General features: G+C 41.0%; 2 protein-coding genes across 3 annotated transcripts; one reads left to right on the forward strand and one right to left on the reverse strand.

Moving 5' to 3' along the window:
• The first annotated feature begins 1,382 nt into the window (after window positions 1-1,382).
• Syn1 (Syntrophin-like 1) lies at window positions 1,383-24,404 on the forward strand. Of its 2 annotated transcripts, none has more exons than XM_018102569.3 (8): window positions 1,383-1,894; window positions 11,614-11,913; window positions 11,989-12,449; window positions 21,869-22,084; window positions 22,154-22,470; window positions 22,608-22,802; window positions 22,900-23,274; window positions 23,333-24,404. In XM_018102569.3, exons 2-8 carry the CDS (start codon window positions 11,672-11,674, stop codon window positions 23,414-23,416), a joined length of 1,890 nt encoding a protein of 629 aa, XP_017958058.1. In that variant the 5' UTR covers window positions 1,383-1,894; window positions 11,614-11,671; the 3' UTR covers window positions 23,417-24,404. The 2 variants fall into 2 exon arrangements, with proteins under 2 accessions (XP_017958058.1, XP_017958059.1); XM_018102570.3 differs by having other exon boundaries at window positions 22,154-22,464.
• On the reverse strand, window positions 14,362-15,636 carry LOC108652393 (uncharacterized). The gene has a single exon (XM_030386779.2). It carries the CDS (start codon window positions 15,285-15,287, stop codon window positions 14,433-14,435), a length of 855 nt encoding a protein of 284 aa, XP_030242639.2. The 5' UTR covers window positions 15,288-15,636; the 3' UTR covers window positions 14,362-14,432.
• Window positions 24,405-26,284: the final 1,880 nt, after the last annotated feature.

The following is a 26,284-nucleotide window of genomic DNA, read 5'->3' on the forward strand; positions in this document are numbered from 1 at the left end:
AAATTCATATTTTATTGGCTCTGACCATGCCCGGTGAGGCAGCATTAACAAACAATGCGCCAGCAACAGCAGCAACAACTGCTGCAACAACAACAACAACAACTGCAACAGATCAATGCAAAGCAAATATTTTCACTCGATGGCTTGGCTGTTGCCTAATCTGAATTCAGCTTCTGGTTGCCTGGCCATTGTATTAGCTGATGTTGTTGTTCTCTCGTTGTTGTTGTTGTTGTAGTAGCGAAGCATTTTGAACATAATTTTCATATGTCGGCCTGGCAGTTATAATCACGTTCACAGCTCGTTAGCCAAAAGGCAACCACAACCCACCTGTAGCCGCTGAACGGCTGAGCTGTTGAGCTGCCCGTTTGGCCATAATTGTCCGGGCCACATATCGTACATAAGAGGCCATCAGCATCATCATAGCCATATTGACCATTAGCCGAGTGCGTTTGCATTTGTGCATCTTCATCGATTTCACCACTTGGCGCGCGGTGCGCATAATTGGCCAAGCCGGGTCAACACAGCCACAGGCAACACGGGCAACACAGGCAACACGGCCAACAGAGGCTACAACACGATTTTTTGTTGCTGATGATTACCGATATTGCCAGGCAGTGAGAAATGCGTTGGATGCGTGGAAAACTTTTGCAGCAGCAGCACATTTTCCTTCCCAAAAAAAAAATCAACAACAACAAAAAATCCGATGAAAATATGCACTTGCCAGCGCTTGGCAGGAATTCCCATTCGTATAACGAAGCGTTCGAGCACCCGCTTGCTATGCGGCTCCGAAATGGAAGCGGGCTTGCGCCCGCAGCTCAATTTTCCGCCTAACAAAATAACAGAACAACCGCAACAAATACCCAAAATTATATGTAATCACTTTGTTAGCAGCTAAAAATTTATTGTAAGTCAGAATAATGGGGTGATTTGAAATGAAATGCCAATTAATAGTTAATAAAGTAATTATCTGCTTACGCTTGCTAAATTATTTATACATACACGCACACACACACACACTTCTAAACACAATTTTTCATATTAAACTGTTCTCGCCTATTTTTAAATTTAGCGCCAAGTGCGCTCAGCTGTAAGTTTACAGCATTGCCAGCTATGTGGGCGATCTGGCATCACTATTCGTCATCAACAACAAATTATATGGCAGCACTGCAAACGCCTGTTACACAATAACAGTTGGCTCTGTTAACATGACTGTTAACCGTGTTGCTGCTGCGGCTGCCGGCCAAGCAATAGCAATATACCAATACTAATAGACTTCTCCACCAACAACGGCAACGGCAACAGCGGCGGCGACGATGACGCTGACGCCAACGCCGACGCTGGCAGTGAAAGCTCTAGCCAAGCGCCGCTTGCTGCTGGCTGTTCCAGCATTGCAACCTCAGTCGCTGTTCATTTTCTAACGGTAACGGGTTTGCAGCTCGTCGTTTAAACCAAAGCTTGCGTCGCCGTTGCCGCCGTAGCTTTCTGCTACACAAACAATAATAATAAAAAAAAGCGCTAGACGAAATAATAATAGTTAACAATTGGCTGCCATTGTTGATTCAGCTACTGTTATTCTGCCTGTCTCCAGTGGTTATTGAAAGTTAATAGATTTGTTATCAGCAAAATATAAGAGCAACCGAACAGTGCCATAAAAATAAAAATAAATTTACAACGAAAATCCTTAGTACACACACTCACACACAGACGCACAAGTCGCGTGCTGTGACTGTGTGCGTGAGTGTATAGAAATGCTTCAGTGCAGCAAGTTTTAGCGCATGCGCCTTCGTCTCCCCCCTTCAGTAAGTCGCTGCCAAGTTTTTGCATTAATTGTTTTCCGTCGAGCCAAAAAGCATTTAAATTTACCAACACCAGACCTGTGAGTGGAGAAGCTAAGGTAAGGAAGGGGCGGGCATGATTTGTTTATTAATTTACAAGCATTTATAGGCTAGGCTCTGGCTCTAGCCAAGCGCAACGCGCTGTCGGCTACGCCGATGTCATCGGCGTCGTTTGTTTGACTTATACCCCCTCAACCCACCCTCGCACCCAACAGCCGCCCACAGTCATACAACCAGTTAAACCAGCCAGCTAGCCAGCAGGCAGCGAGGCAGTCAGCTAGCCGCCCGTCCGCCCATCAACCATGCTCCACCTACACCCGCACATTTACTACGCGCGCTTGCCGAAAAGCTTTTTCCAGTTGTGCTCTGCAGCGTTGTCTGACATTAGCGTAAGCTTTTTCTTTCATTCAAGTTGTTGGAGCGTCGACTCTAGCGACGTCAACGTCGACGTCAGCGTCGTTATGTTGCGTGAAAGTTAATTCCGTTTACTATCGGCATTCATCAACATCAACTGCGGCGCTGTCGTTGGCGCTAGCGTTAGCGTTAGCGTTGGCGTTGGCGTTGCCACTTTGCCATCACACGTCCCTCGTCCCCTGTCAGTTCGCTTACCCCTGCCACCTGTCACTGTGCAGTCCTTAGCCCAGCGTCTTTTTGCCGGCATTAGCATTAAGCATTTAAGTCATAATTGACATGCATTTGACGATGTGTGCTGACAGATAACTGTAATTTCTCTTCTCTCCTTCTGTCTTGTGCTTAATCTAGTGATTCCAAGGAATTAGCCTATAAGGAAAACCGTTAAAACTGCGAATATGCGAGCATAAATAAACACTTAAGACTTGCTTTTAATATGAAATACAGTTTTATTTATAATAATTTTTATATTATGTAATCTCCTCACATTAGTGCGGGCTATTAGAGAAGCTTCCAAGGCTGCGAAAGCATTTACATTTCTAAGGTCACTCTTAAATTCAACGTGTAAATTACATTTGAGAGCACATAATCCGCTTTTTAGCTTAGCATTTGCAGGAAGACAGAAGCCCAAATTGCGCTCAACTTAAACTTAATCAGAGCGTCGAGCAATTACTTGCATTAGGGAATGAGAACATTGCGCTCGTTCGCATCATTCAGTTAGCTCAACTTCGGCTTCATCTTTGCGCTCCCTCTCTCGGTCCGTGCACCTTTTGTCATCACGCCTTTCATCAGCTCGCAATGGAGCAATGGAACCGAGCACTGGGCTGGGGTGAGTGGAGCTAAAGCGGCCCAAGAAAGATATTGCACTTAAATTGCACTTAATGAAGCTGCATCATCACATTTTGCATTTCAACCAGCCAACCAGACACCTCTGCGCCTCCTCTGTTCTCTCTCTCGGTCTGCCTCCTTCACTCCCCACCTCCTCTGCTGCTTGTTAGCCTCCCATTCATGGCGTACGTGAGCAGATTCTTGACTTTTGTGGAACAATGGCAGCCACTTGCATTCAACAGACAAATGAGTGGAAATTATGCCAAGACACTGGCAATTAATAAGTAGAAAAGGCGACGACGCGCCGTGCCATGATGACGTTCTCGCACACCTGCCTTTCACAGAGATTTCAGAGGCTCGCAATCGCACAGCAGCTGCACACATTTCCATTTGTCGCAGTTGCCTCGTTCGGCATATTTGCCTGATTTGGAGAAGTGGGAGAGGTCGTCGTCGTTGGCGTAGGCGTTGGCGTGGGCGTGGCATGGAGTGTGTCTGTTTGCCAGCGGCAGTACACAATAATAGTCCCAGCATTGGCCACAATCAGCACTTGGTAATTGTTATGGGGCAACTCGCCCCAGCGTGCGACTGCCATGAGTTCAACTAATATACATAAACAGGCACGAAAGGCTGGCATGCTGGAATTGAACAAACACGGACACACACATATGTATACGCCCACGCACACACACACACACACACACACACATACACAAAGAGTACAATCAATATAAACGCATTTTCATAATTAATCAATGCTGAATAATTTGTCAGGTCGGGTCAGGTCAGTTCGGCCTGTTGACGTGGGGCAGAGGGACGCTTCAATTGGGTCTGTGTAGAAATCTGGAAATCCACGTGTGTCCACATATGTGAGTGTGAGTGTGCGTGTGCCTGTCTCTCAGATTTGTTTTTGGCTTTTATGGCGGCTTTGCGGTTACCCACATAGCATATATAAATATGAAAACTCAATAGCGGACTTATAAGTGGGCGAGCACGGGCACCAATAACAATAATAACAACAACAAAAACAAGATCAGCTAGAAAAACACCTATAATAATATCCACAAATAACAAGTGGGCTTAAGCTGTGCTGGGACTGAGGAAAACAGAATTAACCCAAATTATTTTGCTTGGGTGTACCAAGAATTCACAATTACTTAGAGTGGGAGCTGAAATTGAGAATATATTTAACTCGTACAAGAAATTATATTAGATATGTATTTATTATGTACATACCTACTTGTGTATACTATACTAATTTCTATTTATATATATTCTAATTGAATCTTATTAACTCATCTTATTGACGTATAACTTATTCATTTCAAAAGTAATCGCTTGGCTAATTGAACTACCAATATATAATAAAAACAATTAAAGCCTAACGTTTAAATTCGTGCTGCAATATTCTAAAGTTAAGTATTAAGTATTATGTTCCGATTTGAACATGGGAATTCGTTTGAATTGCTGACTTATTTTAATATAAATAATATAAAAATAAATAAAAATTTAATGAAAACGTTTGAACAGTTTCTCAGAAAGCTAAAAATTCAGAGTTTAGCATGGGTTTTTTATACCCGGAAGCCATTGAAAATGGTAAATCTCTTTGGTCATTTTCCATGAACTTAGTATAGATAAAATTATATTATTCATGACTTATTTATGATCCGAATGAATTTTCATTGATATGAGCAATTCTTGCATTATTTATACAATATATTTATAGAATTATTTTTTTCAAAAAGCACACGAAAATATTTTTTTAATTGTAGTGTGCCCATTTGATATAGTTAGAGAGAAAGAGGGACACAAAACTAAGTTAGTATTATTATTGGTATTATGCAATTGGATTTCAAATACTGGTTTTCTTTATTGAACATTTTTGTTTGTAGTTTTGTTTAAAGAGCTAGTTTCTTCAATTCAAAATTCAAGTAGTACAAGCAGAGAACTTGCTTGAGATACACAGATATAGTATTTATTTAAATATTAATACTTTATTGTCTAACATATAAATATACCAACCCACCAATTACATCATCTTACATAACAAATTCAACCGAGTTTGCATTTCAAGTTCAGCAAGAGTTTTGCTTCCATTTGAGTTGCCTTCGAGGTAGAAACTAAATTGAATGGGTAAAACATTAGCACAGCCTGTATCCACCCTTGCGTGCGTGTGCGTGTGTGTTGCTGTGGCATTATGTATATTTAAAGATCATTAGTGTACAATTTATAACTGAATGCGGTACATTATGTAGACGTTCTATATAAGCATATATCGATTGCCACCAGTTGAGCGAGCTGCCTGCTTAATGCGCACATCGACGGCAATGCCAACGCCGCATTGTTAAGAATGATTAAGAGGCATGCCACACGGATTGGCTCATGGCAGTGGGCTGTGCTGCCCCAGTGGGGCTCTGTGGGCCACCGTGGCGCGGTGGCAGAGATTGCGTGGACGCAAACTGCTTGGCATCGCCAACTCCAACTCCAACTCCAACTCCGACTCCTGCTCCATACCAATCCACTCAACCGTTGGCCGGTGGCAAGTGGCTGTTGGTGTCAAGGCCAAACGTTTGCACCATGTGGTTGACAGGTTGTGTATGTGTGTGTGTGTATATGTGTCATGTGTATGTGTGAATGTGCCGTGTGTGCTTGTAATTATCGAAAAATAATGGAACTCGTATAGAAATACTTGAATAAACAATATTCCTCTTTGACATCCACTTTGCAAATTAATCATGGGGCACATGAAATATCATTTGTGGACTCTCGAGTGAAATTTATATATTCAGAATATGGTGTACATTTTTGCCTATCTTAGTTGAAGTTTTGAGAAGCGCATAGAAGAACGACGTTTTATACATATTTGTATTATAACGACAAATAAAATAATATTTATAAAAGTCAATAGAAAATGGCTTTCATTTATTCCATTTCATATTATTCATTTTTTGATAAATATTAAATTTACAAATTCCAGATAATGTATAATGTTGAAATCATTAATAGTGATTATATAAGATGAAACTAAATTATTTTATATATAAGAAAAGTTCAACTTAATATAAAGAACATTTATAGTCAACATAAAACTCTTATTTTGTATATAATTTTAATGTTATGTATATCATTTACAGATAAAGAACATCATTTATATGGTATATGAGGAATATAATATTACTTAACTTGAGTTATCAGATTATCAAAGCAATTGATCCACTTCGGCTGCATTTGCGGCAGTTGTGGGCGAGTTCAATCAGATGTTATCGAGCTGAATGCATTGCGGTCCCAGTTTCATATATGTATGTATGTATGTAGCTCGCAGTTTGCTTGTTACATGCGAGTGCATAAAGTCAATTGAACCGATTTATCTATAGAGCAGATTACGAATTGAAAGCGTAAAAGAAGCAAACGTTTGCCAAGGTTGACATCGAATTAATGGTAGCAAATGGCCAGGATGAGGTTGAGGATGAGGACAACGCAATTGGGTGCCAGCAGCAGACATGTCCGTAATGAAGCAAGCACCATACGCAAACATCCACACACACACGTACTCACACACACACACACACAGAGGCACGCACACGTTCCGCGAATGCTCGCGAGTGAAACAGCAAAGGAGCAAGTCATAAATATTTTTCGAAATAAATTCTCGTTTACAAATTATGATTTTATGACTTTTTGATGGCGTAGCCACAAAACTTCCCACACGCAGACACAGACACGCATATATACATATGTATATATATGCATAAATATGTATATATACATAGATACATATATGGCTAAGTGGCAGCCGGAGTTGGGCTAGGGGCAAAGTGTCGTGGCAAACACTTCAAGGCAAACGCTTGCGTATTTATTGCCACCTCTCACACTCTTGCTTGCACACACACAAACAAACACAGACACGCACACCCACACACACGTATATCAATACAGAAACATCCCAGTGCTGAAATGCTTCACATATTTTACATTTTTTCGACAGAAAAAAAAATTGGCACAAAAAACCAAACGCAAACGCTAACGCAGCAATGAAAAAGTTTAAAACAAAACCAAAACCAAACAAAGAAAATAAAAATAAAAAGTTAAAAAAAAAAAAACGTTATTACTGAAAAGCGCGCATAAAATTTCGAGTTGAATGCAAGTTGCAAGCACATGAGTGTGTGTGTGCGTGTGTGTCTCTTTGTGTATGTGTGTGAGTTTTTGTGCTTGCTGCAGCAGCTGCTGCCATTTCCTAGGCTTTTCGTTTCTGCTCTTTTTGTTGCCTACTTTTCGGGGCCGCATAATTTATGACCGCCTAGCATTAAATTAGCCAAAGCGCAGCATGAAAAATTGCCCCGCAGTCGGCAGACGGCTCCGGCGACAAGCTACGTCCGGCGCTTATTAAGCAGCCAACACAGCAACAATATAGAGAAAGAGAAAGAAAAACAATAACAACGACGGCAAACAAAAATAAACAAAAGCAACCTGCCAGCGCAGCAAAACATTGTTTATGCCGCAAGCTATTAATATTTCGATTTGATTTTCGGATTGCCGCACGGTCTTTGCCTAATTAGTCACAGAGCGTTGATTAGTTAGTCGCCAGCCCGGCTGGAGGTGTTAACAGCTAACAGGTTCCACTGCCAGGAGCATTAAGTGGGGCAACAGCACTGCCAGGCTGCCAAACAACGAGGGCAGTCACAAGAATTGTAGCATATATGGCGTATAATATAAATTTATATTTTTTTTAAGAAGACGACCTAAAAGACCTAAGCTACATAATTTTATACACTTTTCTTGAAGGCTCTTATAATTTACAAATTAGATAATAATAAACCCCTTATTTATATCCCTTAAAAATGTTGTTTATACATCACATCAAAAATTTTAATGATTTGTTTTTCAACTTAACACTTTAATTAAAATTAATTAATTAAAAAAAAAATAAATAAATAAAATAAACAAAATTAAAATAAAACGGTGAAGGCCGATTTTTAATTTTCTGGGAATATACAAAGTGTCATTTTATTCATTTCTTATTTTCTTTAAGGGCGACAGAGACAAATTTGATATTATTTCAAGACTTTTAATTTGCACTTTCGTAAGAACGTGCCCAGAATTTACTTCTAAAAATATTCTTATCCCAATTACCATACTCTCTCCCTAATGTCAAAGTCCATGTTGTACAGTGTACTCAAAGTAGCTAAAAAGAGAAATATGTAAATAAAAAACTCTTAAATATCATAAAGATTTTCTTTTAGATTTTGTATACTTTTGTAAAGGATTTATTCAAGTTTATTGTCCTGTAATAGTATACCTTATCTGCTTAGTTAAAAGAAAACTTTCAATGAAGTTTGGCTGCAGTCAGCAGCCAAAGTTGGCAAAATGCCGAATCGTCTTAGCCAGGGGCCTCAGCAGCCATCTAGTTAGCATGAAACTTGTTAGCCCTATAAATTCGTTGTGCTTATAATTTATAAAGGCAAAAAACTTTTACTTTCATTTTAGGTAAGCTATATGAGTGGGTTATTGAATAGGGCACAAAAGCTATTTTGTATGCGTTGGTTCTATTATCTTTTGCCCTTAGTCTATGTATACTCATTTCATTGGTATAAGAACGATTTTTAAATATATTTAGTAGTATATAAGTAATATTTATGTACATATATTTTATACGAATATATAAGTATATCTACGCTGCTGTGTTAGAAATATAAAGGCGCTGATTTCCATTTTCGCCAAAAACACTTCGTATTCAATGAGAGACCAGGGTTTTTTCTTCTTCTTCTTGGAAGACTGTCAATACTACCAATCGATGTGGTATCGTCAGGTTCGCAATTACCCAGTGGGTTTAGTGAGTCTGAATCATCGTCCAATGCCTCGACATCAACGAATGAATCAGTATCCGATAAATTAGCATTACTTTCCAAGTTTAAATAACATTTCGAGAAATGCATGTCAAGGGCGTCAAAGTCCGCAAGAAAAGGACCATCACAATAATTATTTATAAACCTTAAAAGTCCACATCGTATTTTTATTTTTTAAGTCTTATTTAACTTTAAAATACATATGTATATACTTTTTTTTATTTTTGATATAATTTTGCTTTTTACATAAATTAGAAAACAAGAAATGAACTGTTCTTTTCGTGTTGCTTTACGCAAATATATTGCCCAATATTGCCGAATAATAAACCTAGGCGGGTTTTGTTCTCCCCTGGAATGTCTTACGGGAGAATCCATCCTTAGGTGGCAGTGTTTACCTTGCATATATATACTTAGAGCTTAACTTGTGAAAGCTTTTCATTAAAATGTAAAATAAAACGAAAAAACTTGCTCAGACGAAGAGAGCTAAAGTCTTCCATTGTGGCTTTTCGCAAAGTTACCTTCACCTACACAAATATTTGATGCGCTCTTGTTTGAGTTTAGTAGAAGTTTTCTGGCGCATTAGCTTTACAGCCTGATTAAATTTGGATTCCTAGATATTTATTACGCACATTTCATAAGGCTCTCGTTGCTCAAACAGCCCCCAATAAATAACAAAAAACTCGTCTCCAGTGTGTGCGCGTGTGTGTGTGTGTATTTGTTGATGTTTACTTACAATTATGAGTGTGTTGTCATCTTCAACTCCGGCGTGCACGACTCCGTCATAGTCGTCGTCGTCGTCGTCTTCATTGCCGTCTCAAGGATTCGCACACTTGGCGCTTTTCAAAAACTTTTTGCCAGCCCTTGCCCAAGGGGTTACGGGGGCTGGGCAGGGGTTGGTAGCAGTGCCAAGAAGTATGCAAGCATTGCAATAATAATTACAAATGTTGCACAATAAATTGCAAAGTAAACAGACTCAGGCGACGATGACGTCGACGTCGGCGTCTGCTGAGGCAACAACGGCAGCGTCAGCGGCAGAGGCGAAGACCGAGTGCAGTGGCAAAATTACTTCCTGCTCAAGCGTCAGCGGAAATGTACATACAAATGCCACACACACACACACACACACACATACGCATGCAGGGCGAGATGGAGCTGATGTCTGCCTGCCCCAAGCTCTGTTTATTGAGGTTGGGCCAAAGAAGGCGTGTAGCGAGGTGGGGCGGGGCAACGGGGGAACAGTCACTTGTCAAAAACAAAATCAGACAAAAACTCCCCCCGCGGCGGCGACAAGATGCGTAATTGTAACTGCTGCTGATGCTGCTGCTGCTGCTGCTGCTGCTGCTGCTGCTGCTGATGATGCTGATGCTGCCGACTGTTGCTGCAAAGGATGTGAATGTGCCGGATGCACAGGATGCGCACAATTCGCTGCATTTGCATTCCATCTATTTGTCTCTCACTCCAAGTCCATTTGGCTGCTCTAGTTCTGCCTGGAGCCGGGCTCTGTGCGTGGAATGCAATAAATCGTGGCCAGAAAACAATGACAAATGTTGTGGCGTCCTGTCCCAAATTTGTGGCTGCCTTGCGGACACTTCATTTGAGATCCGCTAAGACCCCAATTGTTTTCACCTCTGACAGCCGCCTGTCTAAATTAATATTGAGCTAACTAATGCTCTCTGGCAGCGCAAGGAAATTAAGGTGTCAGTGCTCCAAATCCAGCCAACGGGGGGGAAATTTCTGGTATTGAAATGGCAAAGGAAATCGTTATATTTCCATTACTTTCCTTTTTCTTATTGGTGGCTGACTGGGAGAGAGAGGGAGAGAGAGAGAGAGAGAGAGAGAGAGAGAGAAATAGTAGAATTTATAAGTTATTAAATATAGAGATGAATGCAGAAGGTAAACGTAAAGTTAATTAAGAAAACGATATACTGAGAATCATGATAGATAAGAAAGGCAGGGAGTGGGAAATGGAGAGAAAGAAATAGAAGAGTGAGAGAATGAGATAGTGAGAGAGAGAGGTAAAGAAAGAGAGACAGATTGAGCTACTGAGAAAGAGCGAGAGGTTGGGTGTCTGTGTGGGAGAGAGAAAGTGAAAGTGAGAGACAGTGAAACAGAGTGAAAAAGAAGAGTGAGCGATATATACGTTCAGGGAGAAATACGCAGAGAGAAAGGTAAATGATAGAAAATGAGGCCCACAAAGGGAAATAAATAAAATAGAAAACTCAAATTATGCCCCGAGGCAAAAGAAGATAGAGTAGACGACCTAGAGTCGACATTAAATGCAAATAAAATTAAAGAACTGTGATTTGCAAAAGGTAAAAGGTAAAAGATTGTGATTAAGTATGGAAGAGGAAGACCGAAGGATGACATTAAGTAAAAGTAATGGAAGTTGCTTTTAAATAAAGGGGAGTACTAAAAAGCGAAGGAGTTACGGACAGAAATGATAATTGAATTTAAGACATGAAAAAACGAAGACTCTCGCCCTCTCAGTAATGGCAAATGACAATTTGCGTGTGCAAAAGTTAAAGAGGGTGAATTTTAATTGCACAGCACTTGTCTCAAAGGAGTACGAGTTCTATATATATATAATGAAACAGTTGATTGATAAATGTATATATAAAGTAGACTATGAGATATATTCCTATATATAGGAACTATTGCACTTTGTTTTCTAATGCATCGATTTACTTTGTTTGTTTTAGATTCCACACGCGCTGCAATGTAGATTGCTCTGCCCGGCGACCATTGTAAGCTAGCATCATGGTGGAATCGTCGAGTTTGGGGCGTGCGCCGCCAGCGGCACAGCAGCCCATACCGCAGCAGCACTCGCCGTCGCCGTCGGGAATGCGCTGCGGCAATCTGGAGACGCGCGTGCGTGGCTCCTGGTATCGAGTGATGGTGACGCTGGAGACGGACTTTCTGGCCGTTAGTCTGGATGAGTCGTGTGAATCGACGAATCATGCCAGCGACGGTCAATCCACAACACTCAACGGCACGCTGGGGTATGTATGATCAGAGAGAGCAAAAGAGAGCGAGAGAGAGAGAGAGAGGGGATATATGTATCTCAACTCTTACAGAAGCAATCACAGCGGCGGAGGAGGCGCCAGTCAGAATGGAACGCTGCCCAGCTCCGCCTCGTTACAGGGCATGGTGGTTCAGGACACAGAGCTGGATGGCTCCGTGGGCACTGGCACCGGCAGCAACGACAACGGCGACCTTTGCCTGAACAACAACAATAATGCGGACGCCGGCGGCCTGGATTTGTGCGATGTACCTGACCATGTGGCCAATCAGAAGCGCCACGTGCGCATCATCAAGTCGGACAACAACGGCCTGGGCATATCCATCAAGGGCGGCCGCGAGAATCGCATGCCCATCCTCATCTCAAAGATCTTTCGGGGCATGGCCGCCGACCAGGCCAAGGGCCTCTACGTGGGCGATGCCATACTCACCGTGAACGGCGAGGAGCTGCGCGACGCCACCCACGACGAGGCGGTGCGTGCTCTCAAGCGTGCCGGTCGTGTGGTGGACCTGGAAGGTAGGTGCACTCAATCCACAGCAAATTTCGAAACACGCTTAAACCCGACATTCTTATTTGCCCAAAACATTTGTCCATAGTTGAGGGCAGATAGACACATATACATATCCCAAAAAAAAAAAAAATACCAGCGAGTGAGTGCTCAAAAAGTGCCATTGCACGAGTTGCGCTAACAAACAGAAAGTTCGTATACACTGTGAAAAAAAACTATGATTTTTTAAGTAATATAATAGATATTTTTGAGAAAATCTAACTTTCTTTATATGTTGTTATGGAAAATTGGTCATTCGTTTTACTCAGTGTAGTTGGTCGTTGGATTAGTCGGTACAACATAACTATACACTGAGCAAAATAAGGGTGATTTTTTAAATAGATAATCTCCGGTTTTCTATATATGAGTTGATGGAAAGTTGGTCAAATTATATTATGTAAAACATTTGCATGATTGTTTTATTCATTAAGTAAAATAAGGCTCTACACTGTGCAAAAAAGTGGATTTTATGAATAGATAATCTCGGTCGAAGGGTAGCCCCATATATAGAGCTGCTGGAAATTTGGTCAAATTGTAATATGTAAAACATGCTACACTGAGGTAGTCGGATGTTGGATTAGTCGGGTCTACATGCCTGTACACTGCGCAAAATGGTATATAGATAATTTAAAATAATTTCATCAAGTTCTTTAAAGCTATTACATATGTTATATATATGAGCTGAAAACTGTGTAGATTTCGCTAGATGTCATTCCACTCAGTGCAAAAAAGTTGCAGTTGTATATAGATAATCTCAAGAAAAGGTAAATCTTTTATTCAAATGCTATAAATTAGCTGAGAGCTCTAAAGCTGTAAATATAACTAAGATAATTTGTATTTGCATTCAGTATGCTCGTTTCGCTCAGTGTACCCCTAGATATACATACTTGGGATTAGTCAGTACAACATGGGAGCTACAGCCGGCTGATGCTGTTGCTCTTGTTGATGCTATTGCTATTGCTATTGCTGCTGATGCTGTTGCTGCTGCTGCTGCTGATGCTGTTGCTGCTGCAGCTGTGTACTGTTATAAATCCCCCATCAACTGGAACCCGGCCCGCCCCCCGCCTGTTGACTCTTAGCTGTTGACTGCCGTTAGTTGCGCTGGTTTGTTGGCCTGGCTCGGTCGGTTCGTTGGTTTGTTTGTTTGCCTTGGCTTGGCAATGAGTAATGAGAAAAGTTTTCCTTCCATTTGATCAAAATGGCCCCAAAATACATAGTTGCCATGCCAGTGTGGGCGGCCTGGGCGCCGTGGGCGTGGCAGCAGCAAACCCTTGCTGCCACTGCCGTGCGAATTAAAATGAATGCTACGCACTATATTTCCATCAGCCGAAGTGCCAAGTGGCACAATGCATGGCCCGGCGTTGCGAGCTGATCAACTAGAAGATACTCTGGAATGCACTCCATAATCGGATTCACTGCGAGAGAGACTGCATTGAGTGCTGCTCAAGAGCATCTATCACTATCACTGCACTCTCCATTCACTGCCATGGATTATTTGCTCTTGCTGGAAGTATTTGATATTCGACAAAGCGCTCGCTCCCCCGACAACGATTTACTGCCAAGTGTAGCAACTGCAATAAGCATCAATTAGGCAATTGACTGTGCCAGACGTGAGACTCGACTCTACTCGACTCGACTCGACGCAACTCGACTCGAGTCCAATGGCAAACAGAACGCATAAACAATGCAATGAACCATGGAGGACAATTTAGCTGCGCCAACTTCCATCTGTGTGCAAACACGCACATCGAATGGAGGATTGGAGAATTGACTCTGTTGCAGCAGCCAATTCCAATTCCACTTCCTCTTCCACTTCCACTTCCACTTCCATTTCTACTTCTACTTCGATTTCCGGCACAGCTGGATAACAAACAAGTGCTTAAGGCTGCCTGCAAATATTTAATACCATTTCTAGTTCGTATATCAGAGAGTTGGATTTGGTTTGGCTGGATCTAGTGGCGGCGCAAGCGGAGTCGCTCGCTGCGCACACGCTGGCGTCGGAGGGGCTGCTGCTGGGGCTGCTCCACTGCGAGCAGGAGGCGGCCGAACTGGGCGCCGGCGGCGTTGATGGGCAGCAGCACGAGGCGGCCGCTGGACAGACCAAGGGCAGCCGCGTTCAGCTCCTGCTCCGCCTCCTCGACCAGCTCCACCTGTGACTCCTCCGTTTCCAGTTCGTTGTCCAGCTCCTCTAGCTCGGGTGCGCCATAGCTGCGCGCGGGGGTGTTGGGTGCTCCGTAGGTGTTGGCGGGTGTGGCGGCCACTTTGAGGGCAATCTCGGTGGTGGACAGCTCCTCCTGCTCCTCGCTCAGCGTCGTCTCGGGCTGGTCCAGGGCAGGCAGATCAGCAACAGGCTGCTGTTCACCAGCAATGCCATCAATGGCAACAGCGGCAAAATCCTGCGCAGCCTCGCGAACGGGTGGCTGAAAGTCTCGAGCGGGTGCCTGGGCCACCACCTCCACGGTGTCTTCGGGCTGGTCGGGTGCTCCGTAGGTGTTGGCCGGTGTGCGTGCATTCACCTGCACCTCCTGCTCCAAGAGCTCCGTTGTGGTCGCTTGCTCCTCCGTGATGCCAAAGTCTTCCACCTCAGTCTTGGCCGATGGCGCGGTTGTCGTGGCCAGTGGCTCCTCCAGCTTGGGCTGCCTCTCGCTGGGCAGATCGAACGGTATCTTTGGCCGGAAGCCAGCCGCTGGATACGGCGTGCTGGATAGCTCCACTTGACGCTGGCTCTTCAGCTGGCGGCGCTGCGGCATAGCTGAGCTGGCCGCGGCCAGCAGAAGCATCAGGAATATTCCGGTAAAGCTCTTCATTGCTGTTGCTCGTCGAACGATTGTTAACGGTCTGTGGCTGGCTGCTGTGGGTGCACTCGCTTTTATAGTACATAACTGTAGCTCCGGCTGGCCTGCCAGGGGTCGGCAGGGATTCTACATCAGAATTCAGTAACGGTCGCAAGGTCGACTGCGCTTATATTGTATTTCGGCTATGATAACGATAACTCTTGCCCGGGCAATGCAAATGGGACACGAGTCGCAATATTTGCGCATTTAAAAACATATCGAAGCCCATCAAAGCAGCCATCAAGCTCAATGTTAACGACGCTTTAATATGAAACAACCTCCAGCTCCGCCCACGCCCTGGGCCCTCTGTGCACGTCTCCAGCTCCAGCTCCACCCCCGCCTTCGCCTCGACATCTGCGTCCACGTCCGTTTCGATGCCCATGACGGCTTCGTCGTCATCGCCGTCATCGCCAACGTGAGCCGCATGCTAGGCAGCTGACGAGCCGCTCGCACATGTCGTTGATCCATTTCGCCAAAGTTTTGTCGCCCCAAAAATTAAGAGCGAATAAATGTCGAGAAACTAATCAAAAGTCATTTGTCGCATTTGCAATGCTCTACTCCATGGCAACGATATATATATATGTACACTACATCGACCCAAGTGTGACTGACTGAATGTTAATAAATATTATCATTTACCTGGGATTACGGTTAAAGACAACTTAGCAGACCCTTACTTTAATTATCATAGTTTGACTATTATAAAACATTTAATTTTACTTTAAAAATTTCTAATTTGTTTATATTATATTTTTCCACTAAAAGTGTTACAGCGAATGAATATTACGACTTCTAGCACTTCGTTTAATTTTGATAAAATAAGTAAGTTTACTTAATTTATGTTTTGTTTATCAAAAACATTTATTATACTTAAAATATTAAATTCAGTGAGCATTTTTAGTCAATTTACCCTTATTATTTATTAATATATATTAATATATTATGTAAGTTTTTAATTGAGAGTTACGTATCTTTGATAATTTTTTTTTTTTTTTTTTGTTTATCAAATGTGACTTATTTACTGTTTACTCAAGTTTTGCTTTTCAGTAAACAATAAATTTTGAATTTTCAGTTTTAATTAATATATTTTATACTTTATTTTTCATATATATTTATATAACTTTTATCTTCAACTCATAGATGTGAATTAGAAATTATTTGTAGATCAATTTATCTTTAATATTTCATCTCAAAAATTTTTTTACAAAGTATTCCTTTGTAAACTTTTCCTTAAACAGTATATCTAAAGATAATTAATGACTCCTTGAAGGAGGCAGCTAATGGATGTGCTAAAGTAACAGCTATAAATTAGGAGTTAATGCCACTAAGTACCCCTTGAGGCTTTCGTAACTCATAAATTTTAAATATTCACCTTACATTAAACCCAATTCAACGTTCAACCCAATTCGCGTTCTAAAGAATATTTTGTAGCTTCATTTCATTATAAACAATTTGCAGTTGTTTATTTATTATTATTTACTTTATTTTTTAATTTTATTATTTTTTATGGCTATAATTCGAATATAACAGCTGGTGTTTTTAACTCTTTATTTATTTATACATTTTTTGTAGCTTTTTTTTATTATTTATTTACATATAATTTGTTACAAATAAATTTTTTGAGATAGCCTTTAATTTTTATAACTGATAAGTTTGTTTTCGTACATTTCTCATATTATAACTTTCTAATATTTGTTCCATTGTTACCACCTGGATTAGCCAGTCAACATATCCCGCGACAGTTAGTGTATGCATAATGCGCCTTTTGTTATATTGCTGTTTGTGTGTGTGTGTGTGTGTGTGTGTGCATATTTAGGCGGCTTTCATAATTTGAATGGGGCGGTTCATTAAATTAAATTGGCCCAGATCTATAAGCACGTAAAATGGCACAAGCATCCATTAGCATTACCATGACAATCCCTGGCAAAATCACAGCCAAAAGGGCAATCGCATAGCGTAAATGCTTAACAGCGATCTGCTGCTCCACGGGCTCTGGCTCTGGCTCTGGTTGTGGCTCAGGCTCAGGCGGACTTAGTCCTCGATTCTCCTGCCTTTGCCCTTGCCTCTGCCTTTGGCTCGAACTTCAATTTACAACTTGGCCAAGTTGTTTGCCAGACTCAGGCGTTCGCCTCCATTGAGTCGAGTTGGCCGTTGTCGTCGCCGTTGTCGTCGTCGTAGTCGTAGTCGTCTCAGCCGTCTTATTGTAATTTAAATAAGCTGCCGGCTGTAACTGGGATTCTGTGCCCCAACTTTTGCCGTCCAGTTGCACAAAATCCAAACTCCAACTGCCAAATGTCAACGGCAGATTTCGTCGCCCAGGCAAAAGGCGTCGACGACGACAGTTGGCTAAGGATTCAGTCGGCCACATCCCTCTGCCTCTGCCTCGCCCATTCACACTGCCTGCCTACCAAAAGTCCATTAGCAATGGTTTTTACAGCTTGGCATACTTTTGTGGGTCTGCCAGCCGGCTGAACAGAGCCCGCATCTGAAAACCCGCCCAGCCCACGCTCCAGCTCTCCTCGTGCTCCTCCCGCGCTTCCCCAAAAAACAAATTCTTCTTCCTTTCCGGAACGCAGCGCGTGAGATTTTACTCTAAAAACTTTGTGCAAAGTTTTAACGCACGATTTGCGAGAGCGCCAGCAACGCCGCCTGCACTTGATATCATATTTGTGCGCCCATCGCCACGCCCACTTTGGCTACTCTCCGGCTTGATTTATGCGGGCGGTCAGGTGCCGCTCCCGCTTCCTTCCCCCACCGTTTCACGTTTCCTTGCCAAAGGTGTAAAAAACTAATCTCCACTTGTGCTTTATGCAACTTTCGCTCTATTTTAGAGAGAGAGAGAGAGAGAGAAAAGTAAAATGAAATAAAATAACATAGAGAAAACATTTTCAAGTTATCTAATTGCTTAACAATTTGAATGGTGTTTGTTTTTTTTTTTTTTTTTCATAATAATATTTTAATGTTATAAAAATCTTGCATATATATGTATATGCATACATATGTATATGTGTATTATAAATACATACATTCATGAGTGCAACGAGTTTCTATTCGTTTATAAATTTATTGACTACATAAACATGTTTTTTTTTATTTATTTATTTATTTATTATTATTATTTTTTTTTTTAGCGCAGTCATTATTAGACCTTAACTTAAATTATGGATTAGGATTAATATTTATGAAGATCTGTGGTCCAAAGGGTAAAGCCAAAGCCTTCGCCTATTGTTGTTGTCGATTTGGGTGCTCATGTCCGATATAATATACTAGTTAGACAAAGAAAGACAAAGCCTTTAACCAAATAAAGCCTGATCTGCCAACCTTTCTCAGCAAATTTCAACAAAGACAATTTCAATAAGTTTATGTAGCCCTTTATTACATTTTTCGAAAATATTCCGATATTGAAATGTACAGTAAACACTGTCATTTAATTAATTTCATGTATATAATTTAATTTAATTCAGAAAATATTATCATTTAATTGCATTCATTACATATCATAATTTGATTAAATTAATTAATTATTTTCATTGTAATTATTGCATATTAATATTTAATTTATTAAATATTTTTATCTAATTTATTAAATATTGACTTTTAGCAGATTAAATATTGGCACTTAATTAAATATTGCCGTTTAATGTATTAAATGATGTCATATAATACAAAAATATTGAACAATTTAATCGAATTTATTGTTTACTTGTTGAATTGCAACAGAGTAAAGGCGCTCCTCTTTGTGGCTTCAGTGCGCACAGCTGAATAATTTGAGCAGGTTAAGAGAGTCTTTGGGGATCCAGAGTTTGCCAGAAAAGTCGATGCGATGAAAATATTCAAGACATTTTTGCAAAAATAACGAAGCACAACGGAAACCAAGTTAGTCCAAAACTGTTCCACTGCCAGAAAAACTGTCAATTTTAATGTTATGATGCTATGCCATAAATAATTCAATTGCTGCAGCTTTCAAATTAATTCAGTAACTATAATAAATAAAAATTTTGTCGACATACAAAATTCAAAAATAATAAATTATTCAGTAATATAAATACATATATGTATGTAGTTGAATAGATATTTTTAAATATTTTCTTTTATTATAAATATATATAGATGAAATTCGCTGCCATCTCTAAATTTCAACTAAAAAATTTTTTTTTAATATTTAATCATACTTTTTATTGGCTAAAAATAATCCTTTTTCTACAATTACCTTAACATTTTATCCCAAATTAAATTTTAAATAATTTTGTCATCATTCAGTAATCTATAGTTAAATATTTACATTTAAATATTGAATTACACGATATATTAGCTGAAAGCAATGGCTTTCCTGCAATTACCATTAAATTTAAGTACAAATTACATTTCAGATTATTTTTGTTAATATTCACATGTGCTTAAAAGTATGTAAACAGTTAATAATTGTTTGGCTTTCGAGCTGGGTGCAGGTCAGAGCTGTTTGTTGTGGCTTGAAGTGTATGTGTATGTGTATGTGGCAAAGGTATTAGGACTAGTTTACATTCGGCTTACAGCATTCGCAGTTGAATTGTTTATTTATGTTTATGTTTGCTTTTATTTTTTCAGCTTTCAGTTTTCAGTTTTCCGCTTTTCGTTTTCTGTTTTCAGCTCTCTGCAATTGCAACTTTATTTACACTGAAATGCAAAAATTTGCACAACTTATTACAGTTGTTATTGTTGTTTCTAAACTTTTGCGTTTTGTTGTTTGGATTTCAGTGAACTTCAGGCTTACCAGCCCCGCCTCCGCCTCAGCCTCCGCCTCCGCCCCGTCTCGTTCAACCGGCCAGCAGCGCCTCACGCTAGGCAACATTTTTTGCTGTTGCCCACTCAGTTGTTTGTTTGTTTGTCTGTTTGGCCGTCGGTTGCATATTTCTATATGTAAATGTTTGCTGAGCTGCGAGCTTAGACTCAACGTCCACTCGTAGCCCATTTGGCGCACGTAAATGCCAAGCAATTAGTGAGCCACTGCTGCTGCGAGACTCGTGCTGTCGGCAGAGCCACCCGTGAGACGGTTGCTCCGGCCCGGGCTGCTCTAATTAGTTGGGGCTAAGCGCACGATGCTGAGGCAGCCCAGCCCGCTACGACCCGCCAACCGCAAGGCGCTGCCAACAGTTGGCATTAAGTGTGAAAATTGAATTTCCAAATCACTCGAACGACAACAGCGTCGCCAACGGAAATGTGCAAATGTTGTGGGCGGAAGGCAAAATCCTACACACACACACACACACACACAAGGATAAGCAGGCACACACACCCACGCAGCGGACTCGAGAGTCAGATAAACGAGTATCTATCTACTACAAACCACCTGCGCTCGGAATTTGCATAGCAGCTGCACAGTGGGGCAAGAGTTGTAGAACTGAAACTTAAATTTCGCCATATAACTGACTTTAGAGTTAAATATTTTACATAATACTTTGAATATATAGAAAATGGAATATTGCCCGGGGTTCAGTGTATATATGTATATATGTACATACGAGAGCCCATGTCAAATGAAAACTTAATTTATATAAATCGTTTTTCTTTATATATACAATATACATATTTAATAATTGGAATGCATGTGTATGCAGGAGCTAGAGAGTTCACTGTGATCAAAATAATGTCCAACAGTCTTAATTAAAGAGTCAAATACATTATACAAGAAAATAATCTATAACTTTTCCATAATAATTGTGAAATCATTTAACACATTATCGATCCTTAGTAGTATAATAGTCTCCAAATTTAAAGATACCTCAACTAAGTTTTAATTAAGAGTTATACATTTTTCATTATTATTATTATTTATTTAATTATTATTGTATGATATTCAAAGTTTTATTTTATGGGTATTTTGTATAAATAAAATTAAAGTAAAATATATTTTATGCACCTCAATTCATTGTTCCAAATTTATACATATATATTTGATGCGCTATTCATGGAAGTGGGAATAAAACGGAAAAGTTATTCAACAACTTCAACAACAACACCTCGGCTTATTGACTCGAGGCGCCCTCGACTGTAGCATTCTCATTGTTATTGTTATTATTGGATTCAACTCTGATCCGTAAGCAAATGCGTTTCGCTCCCTCAGAGGCGATGCCATCATTATCCCAGCAATTATTCGCTTAAGAAAGTCGCAGACTCGAATCGCTTAAGGATAGCAAACTGAGGCAGTCCTTAGGGTAGTCCTTAGGGTAGTTTCACTCCCTTTTATATGCAGCAATTGACTTGGAGCGTGCAACTCAAGTCGCTTTTGAGTCACTGTGCGTGTCTTTGGTCCGGGGCATGTGTGCAAAATCGAATAAAAATGGAGCGGAAACTCTAATAAATTTATGCCGCAACGTTTGTGTTTGACGCTCTGACGTTGGCAGGGACTGGCTGATTGAATGCTGCCTGGGATGCTGTGGCTGCTGTCACCACACACACACACACACATATATATATAGAGACTGCCTGATGCACACGCAGAGGGCGATGGCTTGAATTCCTTTGGCATGCATATATGCATATTCATGTGTTCCGTACATTGATGTCTGTATTTGCAGTTAAATTTCTGCGCGAGGTGACGCCCTATTTCCGCAAGGCGAGCATTATATCTGAGGTGGGCTGGGAGCTGCAGCGCGCGTTCCTCTGCCCACTGGGCCCGGGCGCGCCCACATCCCCGCCAGCGCCGACGCCCAAGACAACGCCGCGTGCCGACACGCGCTACATCCCGTTGCAGCTGACGCACCTGGCGCGCAATCTCAAGTACATCGATCCGGGTGAGTGGTCCTTGGTCTGGTCTGTGGGCTAAGCTAATCCAGAAATCGAACTGCTCTTGCCGCTTGCAGAGAACCGCTGCCTGGAACTCCATTCGCCGGATGGCGTGCACTCGTGCATCCTGCGTGCGGCCGACTCCGCGGAAGCTCTGGTCTGGTTCAATGCGCTCCACTCGGCCATGAGCAGCAGCACGCAGCGCTCCCTGCTCGAGGCGAATCGTGCGCTGTCGGCGCTCATCGGGGAGCTCAAGCACATTGGCTGGCTGAGCAAGCGCCTAAGTGGGGGCGGCGGCAGCTCTGGCAGCGCCGGCGGCGGCGGTGGCAGCGGCGCAGCCAGCGGCGGCAGCGGCACATCCACCAGCGGAGGCGTCGCCGGCGAGGTGGTAAGTGTAAGTTTCCCCCAACTCTGGGCGCTTTAGCCCAAAAGCCTTTCATCTCATGGAGTCATTTTTAGACTCGGGCTATAAATAAATAATATGATAAATTGTAGCTGACACTCCATTATACAATATTTATAATTCCTCAGCCGAGCGGACGCTCCAGCTCGGAGAGCTCTGACGAGAGCGACAAATGGCTGCCGATTTTCGTGGCAGTCACCGAGCGGGAGTTCCGGGTCTACGAGAGCGCGCCCTGGTCCGTGGAAGCCTGGAGTCGTCCCCTGGAGAGCTATGCGCTGGCCACCACCCGCCTGGCCGGCGCTGGCAACAACTCATCCCTAAATGTGAGTAGACAGAGACCGAGATGAAGTGGTAGACAGAAAGAGAGAGAGAGCTGATGATCTAATGAATTATATCTTGCAACCTCACCTCCAACAACAGGGCCAGCAGACAACGGTGTTTTGCGTGCGCTGCGGCACGGCGCGGGGCGTCCTGGTCTATTGGCTGCGCTCGGAGACGCACCGGGACATGGCTGCGTGGGCGCGTGCTCTGGTCCAGGGCTCCCACCAGGCGGTCAATTTGCAGCGGGAGTTCTCCTTTCGCTGCCTCTACCAGGGCAGGCAGTGTCAATTGGTTGTGCACATAAATCGCGGCTTCTTCTTGTACGATTGCGGCGGCTTCGCCTCGTCCACGCCCACAGCGGCGTCGGCGACCACCAAGACGCAGCTCTGGCAGTTCGCCTTCGACAAGTTGAAAGGATCGGCGGACGATGGCGCCCGCATGTTGTATTTGGACTTTGGCGAGGATGGCGAAATCGTGAGTGACTGCAAATTATTGTGAATGAAACATTTGAACTCATATTCCCCTATTGCAGGAACTGGACATGGAGTGCTGTCCAAAGCCCGTAGTATTCGTGGTGCACAATTGCCTGTCGGCGAAGGTGCACAATATTGCCTAGGAGGCCTTGGCCAGTCGGAGCAGCTGCTCCCAGCAAGCATCAGAGGGAATGATTTGGAAATATCTAAAAACCAAAACCAAAACAGAATAAATCAATTACATTTTTTAATTTTATATAAATATTATGCTCTGTAGACGAAGAGAGTGAATTTAACAGTTTTCATTGAAGTATTAAGAGATTTGTTCGCTTGAGAGGATTACCCGGCCAGCAGCAGATGGCGATGGCGAGTGAGCATTATGTGCTTCCCGATGGCTATTGGGCTATTTGTAAGGTTAGCAGAAACTGAACACAAAGCAAGACAAAGTTGTATCTTTCGAGGGGAGAACTAAATCGAATACCGACAAGCACAAACCAAAACATTTTTACATTGTAAGTAGACGTAAATTCATTTTATACGGACGTGTGTCATATACACACTGATAATATATACCATCTAAATACAAAGCAAAGAAATTAAAGCTACAATTGAATCCAATTTGAAAACGAATATCTAAATGCAAATCTGATATATTGATATATTGAACACACAGACACACACAAGTTGAACAATAATTATCGTAATTGTACTTAACTAATTGTATCTTGTATCTGTATCTAAACGAAGCACACATATCTCGATGTATTAGGCCCTAAAGCATAGCGGAGAATTCGTTCGTTCATCTCATACTACATACCAAATTACCTACTTATCAACTCATCATATACGAGTACTTTCAGGCATTTCCTAGCCCAAGCCCACTCTAATTGTACAACATCGATCGATCTAAATGCAATTATTATGCATTCGACCCACATATAAGCATCGCATATCGTTTTATGAAATTAGAAATTTCGTTAAAAATCAAATAAAGAGCAGATCAAGAGTCCCAACAACAAAAACAACAACAACCAAGAAAATCAACATAGAATCATAAACTTAAGACGTACAATATGTATTTTTAACATAAGTAGTGTTGAATCTTCGATAATAAACTTATATATAAATATACATATATACATAATACAAATAACAGAATATAATGTTGTGATTTCTCTTATTAGAGGTTTACAGCTATGAATGGGAAATACAACTTTGTTTATCAATTTATATAAGAATATCTGAGATTAAGCTTAAATTGATATATTGATAAACTGATATAATAAATGCCTCTCCGAGGCTGCCTACGTTTAGTTGAATAAATAGCACAGGTGCCGCACTTGGAGTGGGAACAATTCACAGATCTTTGCCGAAAAAATATTGGATCAACTGGAAAAACCGTTTGGTTTGAATGGATTTGGGGCTGGTGGAGATAATGGTCCACACAACCTTAACAGCGATGCCTGACAGCGGTCATGATTATAATGATTGCGAAAATTGTTGTTCCAGATGACGTCCTGCACGTGCCAGCCTTGGCAGCTACATGGCCAAAATACTAATTCTCCTACAATTTTCATTTTTTTATTAATATCAAAAATATATATCAAATATATATATATATATATATATATATATATATATATATATATATTAATATCAAAAATATATATTTTGTTTCTTATGATTTAATGATATGTAACTTTAAAGAAAACACACAAATATTTATTTTTATAAAAGCATATTCATATTATATGCATATTTTTGTACATACATATGTATACACATGTCTTTATTTACTTAATTTCCTTTCAATATTTATCTCTATTTATGTTGAGTATTCATACAGTTAATCTGTCAATCGGAGATGAATCAGATGCGACCAGTTCATGGAGTCCAAAAGTCAGTCTAGTTGACATTTCATATTTTTCTAGCCCTGCCCTACATAAGTTTTCTGATAAGCAGCAGCTACAGTAAGCCATAAACCACAAAAAGTCAGCAAGTCAGCTACATTAAGGGCATTCCTGCTTCATCATCAGCATCCTGAGCAACCTGGCTTACCTTAACCATGCAAACTTTATTTAAACTTTGTTCATTTGGGAATTACTTAAAGTTCTGCAGGCAGAGGCAATAATTATCTTAATAACAATTTCTCTCGGTTACAGCTTCAGCGCACGCTGTTGATTGCAAACTTTTCGAAGCTACAGATTTTTAACTTCCTCTTAACTTTTTATTGATTAAGAGACAGGAATATTAAATTTTATTTGCAGCGTGTTTCAGCGATTGCGATAATCGATTTTTGATGACTGCGTATGACATTTAAGGAGATTTTTATAAATTTCAATTTAAAGCAAGCTGCTGATTGATGATAGGAAGTATACTCGGATATGGCTGTATAATATAATTCACAAAGGCAAAGAGAAGAGGTTTTCTAAAATTCAATGCAGATTATCTACACCCAACACCATTTTATTAAATATAAATATATTTTGATTGATAATTCAAGCTAGACTGAATAGGGCTCAGCTTTTCGAATAGCTGTTCTAGTCATCAGCTCCGCCTGCTTAAGAGTGTCCATAAGTCATTCATAGCTTTTGTACTCTATCTCATATCTTAGTTTGCCAATCTAGCAATCTCCACCCCATTATCATTTCAATAGGAATTACAATTTTATCCAAGGCGCGCCTCAGCGCATTTTGTTGTCTGTAAACGGCACTTCAAGAGACTTAATTTCATTTTCATTTAAAGGAAGCTGCTGATTGATGATAGCAGCTGGTCTGTCAGTAAGTTATTCAAAAGCAAACATTTTTTACATTTATTATTAAATGCTTAAAGTTGCTTCGAGACTCGCCTGCTTAACAGAAAATGAATCTTAACTCTTATTTTCTTCTTTTTATGCTCTGATTGCAGTTTACTATGTAAAAATTATTTTTCCTGTCCAGTAAGCTCTGCCCCATTATTTTACCTGATGGAATATTAAGTACTCGACTATTTTACTTAATGTTAATTTACAT

The sequence above is a fragment of the Drosophila navojoa genome, chromosome 4 (assembly GCF_054131105.1).
Source record: "Drosophila navojoa isolate 15081-1374.11 chromosome 4, UAZ_NAV_1.0, whole genome shotgun sequence".
Lineage (NCBI taxonomy): Eukaryota > Metazoa > Arthropoda > Insecta > Diptera > Drosophilidae > Drosophila > Drosophila navojoa.